General features: G+C 37.2%; 2 protein-coding genes across 6 annotated transcripts; one reads left to right on the top strand and one right to left on the bottom strand.

Moving 5' to 3' along the window:
• Positions 1-1221: 1221 nt before the first annotated feature.
• On the top strand, positions 1222-8336 carry si:ch211-114c12.5 (nuclear factor 7, ovary). Its single transcript, XM_056747097.1, has 10 exons — positions 1222-1249; positions 1343-1467; positions 1539-1619; positions 3612-3728; positions 3864-3995; positions 4074-4202; positions 7354-7405; positions 7504-7530; positions 7643-7669; positions 7801-8336. Exons 1-10 carry the CDS (start codon positions 1222-1224, stop codon positions 8334-8336), a joined length of 1254 nt encoding a protein of 417 aa, XP_056603075.1.
• Positions 8337-9489: 1153 nt separating this feature from the next.
• tp53 (tumor protein p53) lies at positions 9490-17949 on the bottom strand. Of its 5 annotated transcripts, none has more exons than XM_056745929.1 (11): positions 17697-17949; positions 16925-16983; positions 16586-16646; positions 16318-16494; positions 11951-12134; positions 11740-11852; positions 11451-11560; positions 11215-11354; positions 11000-11094; positions 10695-10798; positions 9490-10546 (listed from the first exon to the last, which is right to left on the bottom strand). In XM_056745929.1, exons 2-11 carry the CDS (start codon positions 16978-16980, stop codon positions 10450-10452), a joined length of 1137 nt encoding a protein of 378 aa, XP_056601907.1. In that variant the 5' UTR covers positions 16981-16983; positions 17697-17949; the 3' UTR covers positions 9490-10449. The 5 variants fall into 5 exon arrangements, with proteins under 5 accessions (XP_056601907.1, XP_056601906.1, XP_056601909.1 ...); XM_056745928.1 differs by having other exon boundaries at positions 16925-17028; positions 17697-17946; XM_056745931.1 differs by having other exon boundaries at positions 16318-16491; positions 17697-17883.
• Positions 17950-18884: the final 935 nt, after the last annotated feature.

Genomic DNA, 18884 nt, shown 5'->3' with positions numbered 1-18884 from the left:
CACCCATTAGTGTGTCATCGGTTCACCCGTCCTGGTCCTGCCCGTACCCATTAGTGTTTGAGTCCCGTCACCTGATCGTCACTAGCCCTGTGTAATAATCACTTGTCAGTGTTCACCTATATCTTGTCCCAATTCCCGCGTCGGTTCATTGTGTGTGTTACATGGTTGCCTCATTGTTCGTGTCTCCTGTAAAGGACGGTATCCCTGTTCTGACTTTCCCTTCATTCGTGCTTGGATTCTTATTTGGAATTTTGACCTTGTTTGTTTTGTCCCCCTTGCGGGACATTTTCTGTCTGTTTAATTAATATGAGTTCCTGTATTGCCCCATTGTGGGTTTTTGTTTTATATTATGATTATTTTCAGATTTTCAGATTTTTTTAAAGTATTTTTGTCATCCATTGTCTACCTGTGCCTGGGTTCTGTCAGAAACACTGACAATTTTGTCTTCGAGAGAAAGAGAGAGGCTGGTGATTTTTGCATACATGTGCTTTCAGATGTTCCTTTCTTTTCTCTTATATTAAGAATACATGTTAGTACGAAAGGGGGGACTTTAAAAATGATGTTTTAGTGAATCATGATTTGGTTCATGAAAACGTTCGTACGCAGGTTTCACGCACCAATTTGTGCGTATGCATGCTTAGTGAATGAGACCCATTGTTTGACATGGACGTTACGTGCCTCGGATGTAACAGACCAGGCTGAGATTATAGCGGACCTCATCCCTCCGTGTGCATATACCCCTTTGTAATATTATGCCAGTGGATAAATTTAAGTGTACCATTATCATTTTTATTTCACTGAATAATTTAATATGAAGGCTAAACTCAACATTTGTGATAGTTTTAGGCCTACTTGTGAATAATCACTGCTGCTGTAAACATTCAAATAGTCTTAATATCTAACAAAGGCACCTGTTTATTACACGGTAAATTACATAATTGTCATTACATTTTTGTAGGAACCCTCATAAATTAATGGAAATGTTTCCAATTAACTCTTAAAACGCAACAACAAAGATCATGTTGAAACAAATGTTGACAAGATTTGGTCATATGCCCACACATATAAAGGCTTGTCATTTAGAATCATGTATAAGGTGTAAAAAATAACCACCCATGCTGATTAGGATGTAACGGTTGAACTGGGACAATGGTACATTCTTTGATCTGAGGTTTTTGTTCTGCTAGAGTCAACTTCTCAGTAGAAGAAGGACCAAACAAAATGAAGAGTATCCTAAAGAACAAAAGTAGTAAGAATAAATGTTTAAAACATAAAAAAAAACATTACTATTAGAATAGTATATATATATATTACCAAAGATGTATTTGTTTGTGCATAACAGGATTTCAGGCACCTGAGGCTCGTCTGAGTAACACTATTGGGGCTGTACGCTGGACTCTGCCTGATGAAGGACTTCAAGCTCACAGTTCAGCTCCCAGCCAGAGAAGCCAGAGCCTGAGACAAAACGTAAACTCACAGATAAATAATTAGATAAATTGATAGATTACATTAATAACTGTTCTTGTGTTCTGCAACAGGATCTGAAGGATGTCCGCAGCTTGCAGGAATGTGTGAAGTTTATCACTCAATGGAAACAACAGGTGGAAGATGTGTGCAAGGTGATGTTTAATTGTTAAAGTACCAGTGCATTTAATTAGTTTATCACTAAAGGTGGAGTGTGTAATTTTTTGGAGGATCTATTGACAGAAATAGAATTTAATATACATAACTATGTCTTCAGAGGTGTATATAGAGTTTACACGAGCCTTAGTTTTTTATTACCTTTGAATAAGCGAGTGTTATGTTTTTTTAACCTTAGAATGAGCTATTTCTATCTACATACACCGCGGGTTCCCTTGCATATGATTCGCCATTTTCTGTCAGCCATCTAAGTGTTTCGAAAGGGAGGGGAGGAGTGAGTGGTTGGTTGCATTTCGTACTTTTGCGGCTAGATTTCATTGACTGGACCTTTAAAACATATATTTTTAGCATATGTAAAAGTTTTTTCCTGTGATCATTTCTTTATACCTTAAAAAGACTTAAATGTAACTCTACCCTAGTATACGTGGATTCATGAATATTCAAATTGGTCCCCACCTTAATTCAATCGCGTGACTCTGCACTCGTTTCAGTGCCGACTCTTTGCGCTATCCTTTCATATCTATGGCTGAAATCTGTTAACGTGATTGGTTACAGGGTTATGATGTCATAAACAGAGGCAGTTTCAAACTGAATTTTCATTGATAAACTCGAGAAAATATGGAGAAAATACTCTGCAATGGTGTAAAATGATGAATTTGCTCATGTTTTATTTTAAAACATATTTAAAATGCCACATAACAACCACAGGGGGACTTTAAAAATGAATGTCCTGTTCCAAATTTCTGTCATTTATTAACCCTCATATCATTTAAAATCTGTATGACTCTTTCGGAGTTCTACGGAACACAAAAGGAGATATTTTGAGAAATGTGGTTTTGTCAATATAATAGTAGTCAATGGGTTCCAATGTTGTTTGGTTACCAAAATTCTTTAAAATCTTCTGTGTTCTGCAAAAGAACGTCATACAGGTTTGTAATGAAATGAGGGTGAGTAGATGATGAATGAGTGAACTATCCCTTCAAACGTTGAAAGTTTAATGAGCAAAACGATATTCATTATTATACCATTATGCCTCAAAGCCTTCTCAAACTTAGGAAGACTCATTTATTTTACTGTATTTTAGTGTTTTACACAAACCAGTTGCTTTTATGAGAAAAGTATTGTGCAATAAGTGTATTGTTTAGGGCACCAGTGGTGGTTAGATCAAAGTCTGAGTGCTCAGAGATCAGAGATCAGAACTAAGATCAGTCTGAATGCTCGAATCTTAATATCTTAAGTTACGTGCGGTGATAAAACAGAACATTCTTGAATCACGGATTTATCACCCCTGTGTAGAGATGAACAGACAAAGGTTTTTATATCGATTTTATAAGGGTTGCGTGCTTTAGCACAGTAATAACCACTCGTCGCCAAAAGTTATATTCATGTGCCATAAAGCAACTGATAACTACAGACTTTAATCCGTTGGTACGCAGCCTGGAGAGAGGCCGGAGAGGGTTTCTGTGTTATGGAACTATGTTAGATAAACATCCAATCAACCTTTGTAAATGAATTACAACAACAGCACTTAACGACGGTTGTAATGTGTGTGAATTGAAATATCACATTTCTGTTTTATTAGATATGCAGGAACCCATGAATATGAATGGGCACTGAAACACTTAAAGTGATATTCACCCAAAAATTCTGTCATCATTTACTCACCCTTAGATTGTTCCAAATCTGTATACATTTTTTTGTTCTGCTAAACACAAAGGAAAATATTTGGAAAGAATATCCGTTACCAAACGTTGACTCCCATAGTATTTATTTTCCCTACTATAGCAGTACATGGGAGATGAGTTTGGTTACTGACAATATTCCAAATATCTTCCTATGTGTTTAGTAGAACAAATAAATGTTTACAGATATGGAAGAATGTGATAGTGAGTGAATGATGACAGAATGTTTTATTTTTGGGTGAACTATCTCTAATAACACTACTGACTGTGTGTACGCATGTTTTTTAGCCTGGCAGCCATGCAGACGAAGGCCAAAGTATATATGTGAATGCTGAGCCTCAGAGTCTGGAACAATATCGTAAACTCATCCTTGAATGGGCACAAGAGCTCAAGAAAGTTGACCTTGTGAGTTGATGGCTTGAAATACATAAATTCATATTTTTTATTTTAACTCTCCCAAGAAGTGGTTGTAAACAGGATACGTGATTGTCATAGAGGTCATTTCCTGCACTGTATTAGTCGATCTGTTCTCTCTTATAGTTGTTCATGGAAAGCACATGGCGACAGGACAGAGATGCATGCTGGGAACAGAAAGAAAAAAAGACAGACACTGTCAAGCATACAGAGCAGAGGATCATGGAATGGGCTAAAGAGCTGCAGACTGTGTCAGAGGTGAGAACCATTGGGTGTGATAAAATAATAGAGGAGTAATGCGCTAATGTTGAAAAAATAAACCGTGTGTGTATACAGCGCTTTGGAGTAATGAGAGAGGAATTTGTTCGATTTCTGAGACAGCTGGAACTGAGGAAGAAGAAAATTCAGAAGTTGTTGCCGTTTCTGGAGTTCATAACTTGGTCTGTCCTAAAGGCGGACAGCAAGGTAAGCCAGAGCACATTTAAGATAAGGCCTAAATAAACTTAAGCCGTTTCCAAGAACGTCATAGTTAAAGTTCATAGATTAAACTACCATAAACTAGCTCTGATCCACGATATGGAGACTTCTCGATGACATTATAAAGATACTTTTATTGTATCTCTTATGTAAACAACATGGCAGAACAAGAATCATAGCCTGTCACGCACCAACAGAACCTTCTTTTAAAGTGGTTCAAAGAAGGTTTAAAGTGGCCATAACTAAGACAGTTTCTGCATATCTCATGTTAAAGTGGGCGTAACAATCTCATATTAATCTTGGATACCTATAGAGTAGTATTGCATACTTTCTATCTTCGAACAGTATTTAGTTTGATCACATTTATTAAATTTATTATAGATACAGCTTTACGATTGTTTCCGAAAACATACGGCGCGTGCGGGGGGGAGGGATAGGCTGAACCAAAGCATGTGCGCAACCAATGTGTGCTGGGACGGCTCCAAATATCAGTTTCAAACGATCTCCAAATCCAGCGTTATATCCACAGTTAATATAACATTCATCACCAAAATGCAGTGAACAAATAAACAACTGCACTTCAGAAAAGTTTGCTCTCTCTCTCTCTCCTGCTTACAAGTGAAAGTGACGTCTGCGCATGCTCCTTCTCTCCTGTGGCCGTGCTGTGTGCTTTTCCGAGAGAATTGTCCAATAAGGGACTAAGAAAAGTTGTTACAAAACATTTTATATGTTCGAAATAAACTTTCCAAAACCTGTACGATCGCTGGGGAAGTGTATTGAGCACAGAAATACTACTAATACACCCAACTCGTTTTCGACAAGATGACCATGTTAAGCATGAGAAGACCGCACGTTTAACATGGTAAAGAAGTCAAAATGCATGTAACACCGATGCAGGGCCGCTTTAAAGGTGTGATGAACTTGGATTGTTTATTGTTTTATACTGTTGTTTGAGGTTTACTTATGATGTTCGCATGATTTTTACATTCAAAACATCACTATCAATAAGGCTTTTTAAAAATAATAATAGGCCAAATAGGCTATTTTCTACCCGGGTTTTGAGGCCAGCTCTACAAACGTGCGGGCCGTGCCGCAGTGAAGACACTTGGAAGTAACGCCCACTACTTTGATTGGATAGTAGTTTGCTTAGTTGGAGCCTGTGAATTTGGTTAGAGAGGTAACGTTAGGTTACCCCTTAGCACCATTCACAGTTTTCGCAGGGCATTAGTATTATCTGGAGACCTCCTGTGATTTGTAAATTACCCCCCCACATCAGTATTTATTGTGAAGCATTAGCACTGGAGGATTTCATTTCAAATTTACTGACTTATATCCCGGATGTGATGGCAAGGCTTTGCGTACAGTTTGTATAGCCTATAGTTGTATTGGTTTAATGATATATGACCATACCTGTCAGCATTTGAGCCCCGTGATCGCGAACCGGACAAAAGATCACCGCGATCACAGGTCTCAAATGTTAAATGAGTTTCCATGATAAATAAACAAACAGGAGACTCCCGGTAACTTATGGATATCACCCAGCACCTGAAATAATACCAAAATACTTCAAAACAGCCTCTATTATTTGCAAACAGTGGATTAAACCTTGAAAAATTATATATGATCCCGTCAAGATCCCGATTCGCACAGGCTTAAGATCACAGACAACCTCTGCAATTGATACAAATGACTAGAGGTCCCCAGGTAATACTGATCTTGTGCGAATAGTGCTCAGGGCACATCAGGCAATCTCTAACAAAGCAATAGTGACGCATAGTACAAAAATGTTTTACTCACATAAGATTGCTAGCCATTCCCTATCGGATATTGATATTCAATATCGACAGCACAGCACTGCTTTTTAATTTTAGTCTCTCCACAAATCTTATGTCGACCTGTGCCTTGTTCACGAAGGAATCCTCTGTGAAATTAAACAAACAAATGCTCCATGTGTTCATCCTATCAATGTCGTCATAGATAAGTGCATTCCAGAACCTGGCATTCGCTGGGCCTGGTGTCAATAACACATGTAATCTCAGTAACAAGGGCGTTATCAGTTATGACACTTACATGATGTTCGCGTGAATACGATTACCTCTTACATAACAAAAGGTTGGGTTAAAATTGTGATTTCAATTCATGCCTCCTTTAATTTTGAGTACTTACAGAATAGTATCACACCCTTCCAATAACCTTTAGTCTTTTAGTTTGATCACATTTATAATAGACAGAGAAACATACAACACGTGTGGGGGGGATGGGGGCAGGGCGTAACTAAAGCACAGACAAAAGACTCATAGTTTCACTTACCACGTGCGGTTCATGTCTGGCATCTTTTAGCACTGGCACCGCGCCATCTATCAGTTTCAAATCCAGTGTTATATCCACAGTTTGTATAAAATCCATCACTAAAATGGCGTGAACAAACAAACACACCTCAACTTTTCTCACTATCGCAAGAGTTTCGAGCTGCGGCTGCAGGCCCAAAGCATAGCCAATCCTGATGGTAAGCGGGTCTTCCTATCGGTCGTTGGTTGGTGTATGGGCGGGCTATTTCAGTCCCCCTATAAGGTACTGAGATAAAGTTGTTACATAGTGGATTTTCATGTTCGAAAAAAACTTTCCTAAACCTATACGAACACTGTGGGAGTGTATCGAGCACAGAAATGCTACCCAATACGTCCAACTCGTTTTTGACAAGTGAACCATGTCAAGCACGAGAAGACAGCACGTTTAACATTGTAAAGAACTTAGAATGTATGAAACGCTGTTGCACATCCCCTTTAATAATGCGTTTGTAGTTGGATTTTACTTATATCTATAATAAAAGTAATGGATTTAGTCATTCATAAGACTCCAGTGGGTTAAAGCGGTAGTTCACCCAAAACCTACTCACCTTTATGTTATTCCAAAGTCATTTCCACAGAAGAAAAAATCATGAACAGGTGTTGAAGGATATGAGGGTGAATAAATGATGTGAGAACTTATCCATAATAAATGTCCTCTGCAGTGAAACAATGTTTCTTTTGTCAAAGCCAAATTAGCTAAACCTAATTCCTGAAAATCCGTAATTGTGGTCATATTATGTTATACATACAGTCTTTTCTGCTGTTAGTTAAAGTGTTTCTATTGTTTTTAGGATGTTGTTCCACAGTTGTGGCTCCTCAGCAAACAGCGCATCTGGAAAACAGGTGAGACTTTCGTCTAGACCCTCTAACAGGTTCACTGTACAAATTATGTTAGTAGCAACTTCATTATCTGTACATTTAATGTATGCTTTATTTAACAGAAACACCCAAGTACATTCCAAACTCAGGTACTGAATCATGTATTCGTCTTGTTTGACACAATAATTCATGTCTTTCAATATAATATTAGAAAAATCATAATATTTGTACAGTAATAATGTGCATTATTGTTTTCTACAGTGTGGAGCTTGATCTCCAGTGCATCAGGTATAACTGATTCATAACATCTCTTACAATTTGTTAAAGCAATGGAACTCATTTAATCATAATCTTTTGGGGTAAAAAAGGTTTTAAATGTTGCCTTTGCATCTGTCTGATGACTCATCTCCTCTTTTTAGCCGACATAGCATTGGACCCCATGACTAACCATCCATGGTTACAGCTGTCAGACGACAGGAAGAAGGTTCAGGAAGCTTTGAATGAAACTGAAGTGTCGCTCAGTACTCAGCGCTTTGACAGCTGGCCTTGTGTTCTGGGCTGGGAAGGCTTCTCGTCCGGTCGTCACTACTGGGAAGTGGACATTGCCAACAATGGCTACTGGCGTATCGGAGTGACCACCGCTTCCTCTAAAAGGCATGGCCGATTTTCAATGAACCCTTCTGAGGGCTACTGGACAATTTGGAGAAGCACAAGGCAGTTTTTTGCATGTACCAAACCAGAGACCCAGCTACCACTGACACTTGTGCCAAGAAAACTGGGAGTCTACCTTGATTTTGAAGAAGGGCAGGTGTCTTTCTACAATGTAGAGACACAGTCACATATATTTACATTCACTGCAAGTTTCAGTGAAACAATGTACCCGTTGTTTTCTCCACTGGATGGACGCACACTCATAACACTGACCATGCCAAATGTTGCGACAGCAATGTGGTAATAAATGACTTTTTTCTAAATTATTTTATTTTACTCATTTATTGTGGTATCCAACTATACTTTTAAAAATAAAGGGGCTATTTTCGTGGCAAGAAACATTTTTTCTTCCACAAAGAACCATTCAGATCCAAAGACTCTTAAATAACAATCTCTTTCTTACCTTTTAAAAATCTGAAGAAAGCTTAATCGATGAAACCATTTACAAAAGATTCTTTTATGGCATCGTGAAGCACCTTTATTTTGAATAGTGTAGGTGGCTGTTGAGAGGGTGCAATTTGCCCATTTGTGCAGAACTGAGACCAGCTGGAGGGGATTACTGGAAAACAAGCCACTCTACTTGTGACTCTAAGGTTAATAGAGTGGAAAGGTGTAGAAAGAAAAAATTTGGGTTTTGGAAAAAAACTAGCTAAGCGTGGCATGGGTTCAATTTCCAATACTGATCAATTGTACACCTTAAATGCATAAAAACAAAGGAAATATACATTTATATATACTGTATATATACACACAAAATAGACATTGTTATGTATATTGTAATGTAAATATAGTTTGGGTCTAAGATATCATTGGTTTACATGTGAAATTTACATTGTTTACAACTCTTATTAGTGAATCACATCTGAAATATATATAAATAATCTAATCAAAATCGTGAAATATGGCTTGTCTCTGTAGATACACACACATTTTTTGCAAACATGTTTACGTGACAAATGGAACCTTGAGTACATATATACCACTTAATTTTTCGAGTACCACGATTCCACAAAGTGAGATAAAAAAAACACTGAAAAACTGACCATTTTAATTTATAAAACTATTTAATTCAAGTGTTGTTAGCCCATTTGATATAATAGTTAACAACATTGTATTTATAATAGCCCCCCCTAGCGTCAGAAGGTTGTGTGGGATTGTATATTCATGGTTCAAAAAACACATAAATGTGCAATGACCCTAGATCAGATTTGAGAACCAATGCTCTCCTAATGATCAATTATTTTCAAGATTGGCTACAAACATTTCAGTAACCTTTACCATAACCCCTTATGACATGTTATGCAATTATGCTATGAACATGAGCATCCAATCAAGTTTTTTGTTACTCATCTCTTACCTGTACCATTACTGTCTAAAAGTAATCAAACACACAATAATCATTTTTTTAAATAATGTGTATTAAAAAGATTTTTGCTTACAAAACACCATCTATCCTAGCTACAACAATGAATGTATACAGTGATAAAGGATAAATGCAAAAAAAAAAACATAATAAAAGGGGAAAATATTTAACCTGAGTTGTTTTATCAAAGTTACCAGGAGTCGTTGAAACATGCCCTGAGTTTAACAATTTAATCTACCCATATTTAGGCATTTAACCGATAACCTCCTACATAACAGTAAATACATGGCATGGTTAAACTGAGTGACAGTCTAAAGTTCATCTATGAATCATATTAATATTAAAATTCATAACAACAGAGGAAGGAATAACTTCTTCCAATGGCCGGATGAAAACGGTTGCATCATGACAACGTTTACCATCTAGCATGCAAGTGGAGCAATTTATAAAACTCCACATTGCAGTGAATATGAACTTGAAAAGGATGGAATGCAGTAATTTTTTTCAATTCTTTTGCTTTCCCTGACATATAACCAGTTCAATATGGAATATTTACAATGAAATGCAATTACATTACATTATCTTAATCTAATCCCTGACCAGGAAACCACCCATTTGAGGGTAAGTGACCTGCACTGACCTACAACAGGATAAAGCCCATCTATCGGGGAACATTCAGTAGACAGTTCTGTTTGTCTTAGAGGAGTGCCAAAGTGAGAAAATGGCCAGCAAGTCCATGAGTCAATATTGCTCCTCCATAGCCAATATAACACTTCACACACCCAGCTGTTTCTATCCTCATGCTAACACTGTTTTTCTTTTCTTAAAGGTCCCAGTAAATAAACAAGATGATCAATGGCATGGAGGACATGGTGAGGTCTTCTATAATACAGGACACAAACTTGTGAAACAGTCATTTATGGAAAAACAAAGGCAAACAAAACCAATGGAAAAAAGCTTTTTCCATGTCATCCTCTCCCTCTCTCTCTGCTTCTTAATCCGAGTCACTCTTCTCTTCTTTCACCATAAGTTTTTTACCACGCTTTGGCTCAGGAGTTTGACCATCTTTTTCTTTCTTGCTTTTAGAAACCCTGTAAAAATGAAAGAAAATAGTTCATGCAAAATTAGTCGAGTTGTCAGTTCATTTGTTGAATTGTGATGCTATGGCAGTTTTCACTGTCAAAACCTTGTTAAATCTTGTTGAAACTGAAAAGTTAGATGTGTAATATTAGCACTCACAATTTTTGGCGGTACTTGTCAACGTCAGATGGAGGCACCACGTCACTCAGTTCCAAACTGTCGTTTATTTTTTTCAGCATCTCATATCTCTCTTTACCACGCACCTGTATGAACATTAAGATGAGTCTGATTCATGCAATCACATCCGTGTCTGTACTTTTGATATTTTGCTTTTTGGTAATTTATTAAAATTCTTTCACACTAAAAATTGAATTATAATCTTAACAAGTGAAAAGTTGCATTAAGAAATAAATGAAAACACAATGCTAAGAATTGTTCTGATATAGGACTCTGATATAGCTCACCTGCAGCGTAAACATCTCCTCATCACTGCTGTTATTCAGTTTAGCCTTCTTACTGCCTTCAGCTCGAGGATTTGATGAGAATGATTCTTTAAAGCCTGCAGAAAGTGTAGGATAACAGGTATTACTGTAAAATCAGCCGTAAAGGTATTATGAAAAACACTTAACCCATGCATGCACAAGAATACCACACCGAGCAAGTTTACTTGCACACTTACTGCGTTTGGTCGTAGAAGGAGTCTTGTCTGGGATTTTGGCTTCCTGTTCTTTCCTAAAGTTGCCCTCCTCGGTTTTTCTGTCTCTGCCTGGACATGCGCACACACGCACCTCGAAAGACCGACGACCCAGTAATTGCCCGCTGCGGATTAAGAATAAAAGCACATTTGATGATCCACTCGATACAAACTGAAACGGCCAAACACGTTAACACAGGGCTCAAACCTTCACGACTTACTCTTGGGTCTCCAACGTGATAATAGTGAGGATAGGTCGGCGGTTCATGCCCCCCATGCAGCTGCTGTTACACATAAAATTGTAAAGTATGGTAGTGCACTCTGCACCCAACTGCACAAACCAAGCAGAAGACAGAAAAACATTAATTAATTAATTAATTAACATTAAGTTACATACACAAAAATTAAATAGACCTGTTGAGTGAAAAATAGTTTTTTTAACAACATTTTCTTCTATAATTTTTTTTATTAATCCACTTACTTCTAAGAGCTCAAAACATTGAGACTGACCTGTGGAGGTTCATAAGGCACCATAACACTGTGTCTGTAGGCGACATCATCTTGCTTGTAAACAGCGCGCGTGTTTCCTTCCACTCGGATGAGGTGGGCAGGGGGAGCCAATCCTGATCAGATCGCAAACAGACTTGTTACTGACTTTTAGAACTAAATTTAATAACAACATGAATGAGACAGGTGAGAGATAGATGTTGTGTATTCATACCATCAGTGTCAGGGGTCCTCTCATGGTGGGGGCACCGGCGGACCACCTCAGCCACATGCTCTGACTTCTTGTATATGGCTATGGCTCGGAGCACTGATCCCTGTGGAGGGGCAGTGTTCACCACCATCTGAACCGGACACGTCTTTGCCAGTTGACAAAAGAGCTTATTCAGTTCTAGAGAGTACTGCACTCAGATATAAAGGGGAAGGAAAGAGAAAAAGTAAAGCTGCTTTAAAGAGGAGATGCAACGGTGTTTCATGCATCCTTAACATGGTCAACTTTTCAAAAAACGAGTTGAACGTATGACGTAGTATTTTTGTGCTCTATACAATCTTCAAGGATTAGTATAGGCTTCAGAATTTTTTTTCCAACATGAAAATCCGTTTTGTGACAACATTTCTTAGTCCCTTATTTGACTACACTCCCGGAAAAGCATGCATCAATCAAGGAGAGCGGAGAAGGAGCATGCGCACACGTCACTTTCACTTGTGTGCAGGAGAGAGAGAGCACTACGTTCACAAAGTTTGTGTTTGTTTGTTCACTGCATTTGGTTTAAGAATGTTATATAAACAGTGGATATAACACTGGATTTGTAGAAATGGTTGAAACTGATAGATAGACGGTCCCAGCGCTAAAAGATGCTATACATGAACCGCACGCGGTAACTGAAACTAATGTCTGTGTTTTTTAGGCAATAGTGATTGATTGTTCATGAATGATCCCTTCTTTTTAAACGAATCTTCAACATGAATCGGGAGAAACGAGTTGTCTCAGAGAGTGAGTAGTTAATTTTGTGTTGACCGAGCATGTGAAACATTGTACCAGACACAGAAATTGTTAGTACAGTCTCTCGAACAACTTGGTCCGAGTCGTTCGTTCTTTTACACCGGAAAGAGAAACGATTATTTCTTCTCCCAAGTCATCGGGTCCAAGTCCATTTGTTCTTTGTCAAATGGTAGCTCCGCAGGCAAACCTATATGCAGCCTATAACAGAGTCTTCAGGTCCGAGTCTTTAATGTTATGTGACCGCTTCCCGGATAGTCAGTCAGTGATGCATGTTGTACATGTTATATTTTGTAGTATAGGTAGGAAATATTATATAATGATCAAAAGATATGTGCATTAAACATCTTCTCTAAAATGTACCATTCTGTTATTTTTTCTGTCAGTGTATTAATAAATGTTTCTTTTGGATTTCTTCGTGTGTTTTTAATTTATCTTCATAAATAACTCATTTCTATAAGAACTGTGCTGGCAAAACATAAACAATAAGCAACACTAGTACAGTAAGTGTTTATGTCTAATGCATATTAGGGATGGGCATTTAAAGCAAAAATAATATTCAAAGATCGATGAGAACCATTCGAAAATTATACGAAATTCGCACCCCTCCCCCACATGGACGCATTTACAGTATTACACACATATAAACGGAGAGAGAGAGACCATTTACGTTGCTTATTTTATTATGGAATAGGCAATCTTACATCAAGCTATACATTAAGATAAAGTGCTGAAACCCCACCGGTCAAAATAATGAACGACTCGGACCCAAGGACTCGGTAGGTGAACTAATAATTATTTTTTTCTGTAAATGCAGCCTATATGGGCAAAACAACAAATGACTCGGGCATGAAGTCTTTAAGTGAGCTAGTTGAGCAATTTTTGATTCCAGTACAGACTGCAGAGCTTATATGGTGGTCATGAAATAATTCAATGACTGTTTCTCATAACTTGTCCCTAACTGCAATATGTGACCCTGTACGACAAAACCAGTCTTATGGGTACATTTTTCGAAATTGAGATTGAATAAACAAGCTTTCTGTTGATGTATGAGTTGTAAGAATAGGACAATATCTGGCTGAGATACAACTGTTTAAAACTCAGGAATCTGAGAGTGCCAAAAAATCTAAATATTGAGAAAATGGCCTTTGAAGTTGTTAATCAGGGGTACTGTGGCAGGGCATCTACTCACAAAAATAAAGTTTTGATATATTTAAGGTAGGAAATTTACAAAACAATTTCATTGAACGTGATCTTTACTTCATATCCTAATGATTTTTGGCATAAAAGAAAAATCTATCATTTTGACCCATGCAACGTATTTTTGGCTTTTACAAAAAATGTTCCCGTGCTACTTAAGACTGGTTTTGTGATCCAGGGTCACATATAAGTTATTTCTTATTATAAATGTGATCAAAACTAATGTGACATTTATTTAAGATGAACGAAATGACTCGAAAAAAGATTTAATCATTTTTCTAAACGAGATTCAAACATCAAAATCACAAAATGGTTCAAACATCCCATCACTAGTAGGCAATGGGTCCACACGAGCTTTAGTTCCGCCTATTCCTCCCCCCCTTACGTGTTGTATGTTTTTGGAAATAATTGTACAGATGTATCGGTCTTTTATAAATGTTAAGTCAATACTATTGATATTTGAAGGGTACGATACTATTCTGTAAGTAGTAAAGATTAACATAAAATGAGCAGAAACTACTGCCACTTTAAACATTTACAATTTGGGTCCAAAATGACTAATTTGATGCAATACAAACATAATCCTATAGATGTCAGCCTCAAAGTCTACAATCTGCTTCCCTCCTCTGCTTCCATTATATTTACTAATATTATATTTTACAAATTCACAAACTTCATCAATATACTTTTAAACAGACCAGTCATGTTTAAATAGTTTTCTGAAATTAAAGCCAACAGGGATGTACAAAAATGCATATTATCTTGACCTGGAAATATTTAACACAAGTATTTATGAATAAAAATTAATTAAACAATTAAACACACAAAATATTAAAAACAATATTTGCCTTTGTCTAAGCAAAAAACAATCAATTAAACAGGCAAAATAAAAAAAAGATTAGCAAGTATCTACTTAAACTACATAAGCCTCCGAAATTAAACAAAAATTGGAGACACATTATTTAAAAAACTGTACTTACATTTGAGATTGTTTATTTCTTTTTATTTTATTTTATTTGTCTTACCCTGTGGGTCACTTCCTGTCAAGTTGTTTCTCACAGGATCTGAATCACATCAGTTAGACTTTCTCTCACTAGAACAATTCTTAAACTATACTTTCTGATCTAAATCTGTGAAGTCTTGTGTTATAGGACCTACTTCTCCCTCCAATGGCCAGGATTAAATTTTTTGGATGCTAAACGTCCCATAGACTGCACTTTCTGCTTTAGTACAAGCGGACACACCCCTCCCCCACACCTCTAGGAGGACAAGTTCAGACATGCTCCAACTCCACAGATACCAGCTTGATAATAAAAATCTAGCTGTTCAAGAAAAAAAAAATGTACAAAGAGAAACACTGAGAATTAAGAAATTCATGCATTACATATTTTTTCAGTAAAAGCTCCAATGAATATAATGGATCTACTGTGACATCTGCTAAATATAGATACTTGCAAAGCCAATTACATAGAGCAACGCCTTTATTCACATATATCTTAATAGTCATAACAGTGTTAAATTGTTTAAGTATCCAACATAAATATCCTAAGCCAATGACACTTTCACAAATTTTCCTAACTAATAAACTGTGTTTTCTATTTGCTACTTGTTACAGTTTGAATCCATGCCAAAGTTTATTAGCTCAATGTTTCCCCGAAAAGGTTACATTTCTAAAACAAAAAGCGCAACAGTAGACGAAACGGGAATGAGTGGGGGGTTGGTGACAGCAGGGCGGGACTTTTTTTTACCCGGTGTTGCCGAAAAACTTTTAAGCGCATCATATCAGAACATGTCCATTCATGTCGAAGCTTTACGAAACTGGTAAATTCAATTTCATATTCGCTGCAAATGTTATATAGCCAAGCCGAATGACTCTAACAGTTCTCTTGAACTTGAGTTGTGAGCGTACAATAGATGGGAGATCGAACTAGTACTCAGAAGAGACACAAATGCAGAGGTGGATGAAGGAGAATGAATGAAGTCTTGTGGTATCCTGGCAACATTCTGATTCAGCGCCCAGCAGAAAGAATTAACAGGTACACCACCAATGCCCATATTCAGGCAACTTTCATCTCTCTTTTTTTCTCATATATACATATTCGTTTGAGTTTTATATACACACTTACAGACTCTTCCAGATATATTATTGCTGATTAAATCTTTATTCTAAAATCAAATCGGAATTTGAACAACAAAGAGACAAAATACTATTTTAAGGCTTTTTTTCTGTGATGTCTGTATAATGTGAGACTGATGTATAACGGCAGTGATCAAACACATTCAAATTAAATGTATTTCTTTATAACAATACTATGTGTATGATTGCCTGAGTGTCTGTATGAGTATGTGTGAGAATGTGAGACTGCATGTTTTTTTATACTCACTGTGCAGGTGACAGATTTGGCGGTGCCTGATTGTGGGAACGCCAGCCTGAAACCATGCTCCCCGGGATAGTCAGTGGATACCGGGACAGTGGAGGTTGGTGGGGAGGTGGACGGTTGAGGTTGTTCGGTCGGCACGTTATCGAAAAAATTTCGATCGAATGAGCTCTGAAGGTACTGCTTACAGAAACACAAGACAAACATGTTACAAAATATTTGGTACAATAAAAGCATGGAGTATATGTGTTGTTGTGTGCATATGACATGATACCTCATCACAGTTTAAAGATGTCTCCCAAAACACACATTCTGGTGTTTCAATATCTTCTGACCTGTGTCAAATAAGGAAAGGAAAGAGAGGATGCTCAAGATTAGAACCTTACACACAACGTACAGATCAGTGTACTGATGCAATGAAATTTCAATAGATGTGGGCCTAATCAAAACAAAAAAAGCCAAATATCCTTTAAAAATCCATTCCCACAGGGTGTACAGTGATGACAGGATCCTGGCAGAAAACTGCCTCCATCCATATAAGACCGAGGACATGATCGATTTCAGGACAGATATTAGAGTAGATAAGCGTCCGGAGCAGGTGATGCAAACTTACATGAGGTTCTGGTTCCAGAGCTCAGCAAAATCTTGGCTTTCCGTATTTTCCGCCATGGCCTTTCGAGTTCGTACGATTACAAACAAGAAACAAAACTTAGTCAGCTAAACACAAAAGAAGAAAATACGGTATTACGGTGGACGCCTCACTTTTGATGGCAACTTGTTTTGACTGATGTAAAGTTGGCCACTCAATTTATTAACTGACTAAATAAGTTAACTAAACCCACGTTTATCAATAGTATGGCAAAGAGCGGTATGTTTGTAACGTTGATGTCAACTCGATAAAAAAATGCGTTAAAGTAAACTCGCGATTTTACCGCTTGGCTAGCTTGTTAGCAAGCTAATTTAGTTTATTGGCAAACCATACGTGTTAGTTCAGATAACGTGAAGAAATATTCTTGTTTAGAGCTTATTATAAAGACATATGACTAATACACAATAACATCTTAAAATAAAAACGTTAAAATTCAAACATTGCCACAGCTAGCTAGCTAGCTAGCAAACTTGCTCCGAGAAGCTGACGTTCCAAGAACGTTTACGTTAATGCACAGGCCGCTTCTTTTAATTCATTAGCTTTACACTTAAAATATAACTATGTGAATAGTTTTAACATGCATTTTCTTTGCTGGTAACATCAGGTCGTTAAATGCCGGCAATGAAGACAGATTTTCCAGACATTAAATACTGCTATACTTAAAATATTAACTTAAATACACAAACTTCATCGAAGCAAAAGCTATTTCGGCATAAGATAAGTGTTTTCCGTTTACCTTACTGTACACTAGTTTACTCTCCTCCTCTCCCCAGCCAATTGCCTTGTTGCTTGCTACCCGCACATCGACCAAAACAACACGACTGAAAAGTTAATTTCCTGCCTAAAAACAGAATAGAAAACTCCACGCGTTTGATGGGATTCCCCTTCAGGAGGAGCCTGCATACGTCAAAGACACGTGACTTTCAGCCATAAATTTAAATATAACGATGAAAATTAACGATTGTCGATAACATTAGGCTTTTTCTTGGGTTGTCTTAGTTTTTCATGTAACGTTATTTAGTTGGGCATATACGAATATTGAATATGACCTATGAAAAGCCGGAGTCCTAGTTGTTCTCTGTGTTTTATTTCGCTACAGGTAGCACCTCGAGATACTTGAATACTGAAGATGTAGTTTTTAGCTAAACTGTGTGATGCATATTTCGTAAAAGGAATAACGTTATATTGTGGCAGAAAATGAATGTGATGAGTCAGGAGGAGTGAGCTCGCGCCGTTATAATGCATGCAGATGGGTTATTTATTTTAAACAGCAGGACAAGCATGTATCAAAACAATCAAAATATCACAGAGGTAAAGCAGCAGCCCACCAGATACAAATATTTGTTTAAGATACATGAAACAATATGCTAAAATGGTAACGGTTGTCTCAGACGCCGAATTTCTGTGATCGATATCCATGTTATGTTATTACCGTGGACGCCATTTATGAAACTCTTGATCAGTCAGTTTAGTCCCAACATCATTCATAATATAACACGAGGCCTTTCAGGTTTACAACATCAATCAGAGTGAAAGTCGTGTTATGATGATAATATGGAAGTTACAGTTCAGAAATATACTATGATCATATTTGCACACATATCCTATGTTATCAGAGTCCACATAATTTTCCATTTAGTTACAGTATGATAACAGAACACAAGCACTTCGCACATATTCAATAGAAATGGCAGACAGATGCAATTTTGGAACACAGGTCATACCAAACACAGTGTGAAAGATCCACCACAAAAAATAGAACATGAATTAAAAGTTTTGATTTGGTCAGTTTGATTTTTCTGCCCTTGCATTACATTAAAGAAAATTAAACCATCAGCAAAGGAATGTTGCACTTATTTTATATTTTCATTTTAAACAGCTTGTTGTATTGTATCTGAATCTCAAATGGTCATGGAAACAGTTA

The sequence above is a fragment of the Triplophysa dalaica genome, chromosome 4 (genome assembly GCF_015846415.1).
Source record: "Triplophysa dalaica isolate WHDGS20190420 chromosome 4, ASM1584641v1, whole genome shotgun sequence".
NCBI lineage: Eukaryota > Metazoa > Chordata > Actinopteri > Cypriniformes > Nemacheilidae > Triplophysa > Triplophysa dalaica.
Note: the sequence above shows the minus strand (reverse complement) of the source record. Positions and strands in the feature narration are given on the sequence as shown.

Excerpts from the sequence above, each read along its gene's own strand:
- tp53 (XM_056745929.1), bottom strand. The coding sequence starts at position 16,980 with ATGGCGGAAAATACGGAAAGCCAAGATTTTGCTGAGCTCTGGAACCAG. Across the intron at positions 11,853-11,950 it reads GAGGACCCCTGACACTGATG|GATTGGCTCCCCCTGCCCAC; the intron begins GTATGAATACAC and ends CGATCTGATCAG. Across the intron at positions 11,355-11,450 it reads ATCACGTTGGAGACCCAAGA|CGGGCAATTACTGGGTCGTC; the intron begins GTAAGTCGTGAA and ends CTTAATCCGCAG.
- si:ch211-114c12.5 (XM_056747097.1), top strand. The coding sequence starts at position 1,222 with ATGAAGAGTATCCTAAAGAACAAAAGTA. Across the intron at positions 1,250-1,342 it reads TATCCTAAAGAACAAAAGTA|GATTTCAGGCACCTGAGGCT; the intron begins GTAAGAATAAAT and ends TGTGCATAACAG. Across the intron at positions 3,996-4,073 it reads AGCTGCAGACTGTGTCAGAG|CGCTTTGGAGTAATGAGAGA; the intron begins GTGAGAACCATT and ends GTGTGTATACAG.